Consider the following 5,547-nt stretch of genomic DNA (forward strand, 5'->3'; position numbering starts at 1 on the left):
CCACGCTCAGAAAGCTGGAGGTGCTACACTTCCTCTCCACCATGTGCTCCTGCATAAGTGGAGGCAAGTCACTCCCTTACAGGAAACCCAGGTCTTGACATGATATAGATTAACACTGCAGGGGTCACTGAGAGAAGTGGGCTGTGGTCCTGATTTGGTATGTGGTCTTGAAAGATAGCTTGGATACATGTCATCTTAGCAGAAAACATAAACAGCACACATTTAAGTAAACATTTCAGTGGATGGGAGTTGTGTTATTAGTGTCTGATAAGGCCAAAAGTCACTACTTACTCACACTGTAAAATCATTTTTAACATTCCACTTTCTGACATTCATTTTATTTTTTCAAAACCATCACTGGATTTCAGAATAATAAAGCAGGATTTAGTTTGGCACTCCCTTTTGTCAAAACGATAATTTATCTATGGCCATCCTCTGCATTGTATTTGCAATTATTGGCTACAATTAAAATAAAAATAGCAATTAAAACAATGTACTGTTTAGAAACGACTAGTGTTTCCCTAAAACTGCGATAAAACAGTTATGGATGTTTGGGCGTAACAAAAATATTAATCATCAAGTCACAGAAAATGATTTCATTGCTGACAAATTCCGTGACTAATGCGTTGCTTCTGTGGTTTCCATAGCAACATAGTCACAAACAAAACGGCCTCCCGGTTCATTTAACGGTACAAGCTAAACTCCCTGAAGACGTCAAAGAGGTAGGAACGTTTAGTTAATAATTGACATATTTCCAAGTTCGCCATATTAAGTGGGAGTGTTGTGCTAAACTTGGTAAGAGAATATGCTATGGTTTATGGTGGCTCCTAAGCTAGCTGTGAGTTAGCCATCGCTATCTAGCTAACTAACCTAGCTACAACATCCGGGTCCTTCACAGCTGTGTTATTAACCCCTTCACCACCGTTCACCGGCTATTTGCATATGAAATGATATTCCCTACGTTAGGCCTACTGCTCCACGTGCTCCACCCGGACAGCTGTTATGAGTGTCACACTTTCTTTCTTTCTTTTTTTGACAATGGTAAACTGCTGTCCCCGAGGCCCTGGAGAGGAGAGGCCCAGGATTGTATAAGTCCAGTTAGCCTTTAGCTTCTATTCAGCTCTGGTCGATCGATCAGTGTCTCTTGTCTCCTATAACCTCGGCCTTATGGCCTTGAGATCAAAGTGTGGAAAATACCTGCCGTCACATCTCTGCCTTCCACTTCCACTGTTTTACCTACACACACTGAATGTCGTATAGTTAGCAGGTGAGGAGAGGCAACGTATAAGGAAGCCTATTTGCAAAGAAAAATCAAAGTGCAAATTGTCATATCTCAATGTCAGGTCAAGCTGATAAACAAGCCCCTTGAGTACTGAATGAAAGGAAGTGGGCTCCTAGAAGCTCTGCTTCGTCTGCCAGGGGAATTCTAATATCAGTATGAATTGAGTGGTCACCCAACCTTTGGCCTCTTAGCAAGTGTCCTGGAGAATAGTGATGTGTTTTTTTTCACATCAATTATCCCTAACTGCAAATTGACAATCAGGTTTTAGGCCATTTAAAGTTCTGTACGGGGTTAATTCGTCATTTGGGATTACAAATGCTAAAGTAATGTGCCATTATTACATGGTTATTCTGAGGGACATTTCTTTGCCCGCTAAGGTCTTTTTTCTGAAATTTTTCTGACACTTCTAGCCACTGCTGTGGGGCTGAACGCTCGGCTGAAAAGGATCCTCTCTAAAGCGGCGTCTGTGGCGAGCCACCATGGTGCGCCTGACCATAGATCTGATTGCTAAATCTAGAAACCACTTCAAAAAGAAAAGGGGCCTCTCCCTCCCACAGTACCTCAAGACACTCACCCACCTCCACTTTTTCAGCAAGAGCATTGACGACATTGTGAGTATCAACGCTGACGATTTAATCATGTGCTTTTCTTCTTATATGCCTCACTTATACTTTTATATTCTACTTTCAGGGGGATCTCTCCATGTGTAGAAACCTCACCTTTCTTTACCTGTACGATAATCAGATCACACACATTTGCAACCTCGGCTTCGCCTCCAACCTCACCCATCTTTATATGCAGAACAATAACATCACTCAAATAGATAATCTCTCCAATCTGCAGAAGCTCTCCAAACTGTGAGTAGACAAACTTTTAACCGATTGTCGTCCTGCGCTGTGGTGAAGGTCTACGGTGTGTCTGAACATGTGTGTGGGTTTTCCTGCTCGGTAGGTATCTGGGTGGAAACAGGATCGCTGTGGTGGAGGGCTTAGAGACACTCTGTGAGCTCAAGGAGCTTCATCTGGAGAATCAGAGGCTGGCACCGGGGGAAAAGTTGCTCCTTGCCCCAATGTCTCTCCTCTCACTGGCGGTATGACCTATTTACACTCTGCAGTACAGAGATAGTATGCGGGGGAAAAGGAAGATCCACACTGTCTTTAGTTAAAATGATATATTTTAAGTAATCAAAAGGTCAGAGGAAAGCCTATTTTTCTCTTTTCATGCGTGGTTTATCAACCTGGTCGGTTATCACATCGAGTTGAAAAGATCTCAGATTCCTCAGAGGCCAGTAATCCATGTAAAAGCAGTAATGTGCTGGGTTTGATGATGTCAAAGAGACCTCTGTTGCTCTCTCTGGTCTGACAAATCAGTTAGGTGTGTTTACTTTGTTTACTGCCCAGGCCATGGATAAACACACCAAAAGCCTCAGCTTCTTGTTTGTTTGGATAATTAAAGAAATTGCTGTGCAAATTTAAAGAGTTCCAGCTTTTTATAAATGTGTCGTTACAGAACTTCAAACCCAGATGAATATTTAACAACAGCACTATCTAGAGTCTGATTATCTGATTATCTGATGATGCTGATAGTTCAGGCATATGAAGAGAACACATTTAAATCATTCATTCAAATGGATCACGGGCAAAGAAAATACTGTAAAGTGTACAAAACTTATACTTTTACTGAGTTACTTTTTGGTTTAGCATTTGTCTGAGGCTTTAGGGCTCATTGTGTAATATTTATTTGTAAGATTCTGTCATTGTATTAACTGTAAAATTAACTCTTCTCTCTTCATGAACCTGAATTTGTTGCACAGGAATCTCTCTGTGTCCTGAATATCAATAACAACAACATTGATGAAATCAGGGAACTGACAGTGCTGAAGGAACTCCAGCATTTTTCTGCGGCTGACAATAGATTGTACAATATGGAGGTAAATATAGTTTTTTTTCCCCCCAAACTTAACTAAAAATGTCTGTGAAACTAATTCAAGACCTTTTTCTCCATGTGAAGTAGAAACTGACTGCGTGCAGTGCACTATAAAGTCAAAGCAAACAGTACCACAGCACAGCAACTGTGCATGATATGGTGTATTAAAGTCAACATATACCGGCTATTAGTCAATCGGGTCAACATTAACATTGTTCCGTAGCTTTTCTGCACTGATGTGTGAAATGATATGGAGAACAGGGTTCTAAGGAACCAAATCCTGCAAATCCCGCCATAGGGTTCCCAGTGTCCATGACTCGTTCAGGGTCAGAATTATTCAACAAATCAGCGAGCCATTCCCCTGAGAGGTTTCTCGCTGACAGCTTTAAACAAGCACGAGTTTCTCTCTTTCCTTGGGAGGCTGATTTTTCCTCTCTGCCTCAGAATCCTCTATTTCATACCTTAAAGCACCAGTTCTTGACTTTATGGGAGATTCATCTGAGGCAGAGATAGGATTTAGCCTCACTGACGTCCTTTAAGTATAACCTGCTTTAACTGAAAAGGTTCATTTAACACTAGGATGACACATTGAAAGTGCTTTAGAATTGACTACATTGCTGAGGCTACTTTCTTTTAACACAAATGATTTTCCTTTGACAACGTTAATGCAGGTACAATTGCTGTACACGTGTCATATCTCCTATAATTTATACAACCCATCTGCCACTATTGATCCTGCAAAGACAGCCCTCCGAAGGATCAATCCCTTCTTCTGCGCCATTCGCTCGCAATCCAGAGGAAACATTATGGATTTTTAAAATAGATTATGACAGGCAGTCAAGCTAGGGTGACAAATGGGGAGCATCTTCAGAGACCGTGAGCAGTGTGCAGGGCAGAGAGGACGTGGGGAATCGAAAGCCCTGGTCAAATGCAGGTTCATAACTGGGCCCATCATTAGTCCAGGCAAGAGAGCCGGCCGAGCAACAGCGAGTCTCCAGCCTCTGCTGTGCTCCACGCCCCCGCGTGAGGGGCAATTTGGCACTGGGCCGCTCTTCAGTGAGGGCCTTCTGAGTGACGGCCCTGACACGATCATTTATCAAAGCCTGGGAGCGCGCGGTGCTCAGGGGTCCCCTCTGAACTGATTGCAGCAAGAGGTTGGAAAAGTGGAAGCGCTTTGGCCAAGACAGGAAGGCAATGAACAATCAGAGCGTGTCCAGAGAGTATTCATATTTCCAGGCTTGGATTAATGTGCCTTTAGATAAACATACAACTGCAGGCAACTCGCTGGAGGAGCCAGCCTCACACCGCCCCAGGAGAAAACTTGTAGTTACATGACACCGGCGACACTGTTTATTAAAATAGACGGATGTGTTGTTTATGCACTTTCCATTGGCCCTTGTACTTCACATTAACATTCACCAAGTCTTTCAAAGTTTCCCCCCGATGTTTGTCTCAGATTAGTGATTATAAATATGCATCATATTTGCTTCAAAAAGAAAGAAGTTGCAGCTGCACAGACACACTGTTGCCATTTGAACTTATTAGTTGTCCAAATGAAAACACAACATGTTATGGGGGAAGTTCCTCTTCTTGTGTGCTTTCAGGAGTTAGAGGATGTGTTCAGCCATTGGCCTCAGCTGCTTCAAATGGATTTGGGTGGAAATCCGGTGTGTAAAAAAGCAAAATACAGAGACCGCCTAATAACCGTGGTCCATAGCCTGGGTGAGTTGTTATTCATTTTTCTTTCTCAATGGCATCCTAATATGAAACTGCACTTTATTTCTTTGACTTGCCCAGGCTAATAATTAAAAGGGCCACTTAATGATCAAAGTAAAAATATACACCTTTCACTTTTCAATTTCAAATGAAATGTTTGTTTGTTTAATCTATTTATTTATTTGTATAGAGGTTCTGGACGGCAGGGAAATTCATGATTTAACCAGACAGTTCCTTATTAACTGGAAAGCATCCAAAGAGGCCAAGAAGAAGAAGAACAACAACAAACATGTGATGACGGGATCCTTAATCCACTTTCCCTTAACAAGTTAGTCACTAAATTCTGTTCTTTTCAATTTACTGTAACATCTTTGCACACATAACCACAGTTATCTGATTGTTCTGTTGTTTTCACGTTTGTCATTCTTCACTTTATTGGGCTGGGTCGGATTTTACACATCTGAATTTGTGTGACTCTACTGTGTTCCACTGTGGCTTTGTCTGTATTCCAGATGACTTTAACGCATGTCAGGGTCCAGGTCCTGGTTACATCTACAGCCACGCCAACATGCAGCAGTCTCTCAGGTGCAGAATCACAGTTCACTCACATCTGCAGTTAACAC

The 5,547-nt window shown here is 42.1% G+C and overlaps 1 protein-coding gene across 1 annotated transcript in view; it reads left to right on the plus strand.

The window, feature by feature from the left end:
• The first annotated feature begins 650 nt into the window (after positions 1-650).
• Positions 651-5,547, plus strand: part of ppp1r42 (protein phosphatase 1, regulatory subunit 42) — a 5,915-nt gene continuing 1,018 nt past the window's right edge. Inside the window, exons 1-8 of the mRNA XM_031849999.1 lie at positions 651-722; positions 1,693-1,893; positions 1,973-2,139; positions 2,234-2,372; positions 3,096-3,212; positions 4,813-4,930; positions 5,115-5,252; positions 5,437-5,509. Of these exons, the coding sequence (XP_031705859.1) occupies positions 1,762-1,893; positions 1,973-2,139; positions 2,234-2,372; positions 3,096-3,212; positions 4,813-4,930; positions 5,115-5,252; positions 5,437-5,509 (884 nt within the window). The 5' untranslated portion in view covers positions 651-722; positions 1,693-1,761. The remainder of the gene's footprint in view (positions 723-1,692; positions 1,894-1,972; positions 2,140-2,233; positions 2,373-3,095; positions 3,213-4,812; positions 4,931-5,114; positions 5,253-5,436; positions 5,510-5,547) is intronic.

The sequence above is a fragment of the Anarrhichthys ocellatus genome, unplaced genomic scaffold (assembly GCF_004355925.1).
Source record: "Anarrhichthys ocellatus isolate YVR2014 unplaced genomic scaffold, GSC_Weel_1.0 scaffold10, whole genome shotgun sequence".
Lineage (NCBI taxonomy): Eukaryota > Metazoa > Chordata > Actinopteri > Perciformes > Anarhichadidae > Anarrhichthys > Anarrhichthys ocellatus.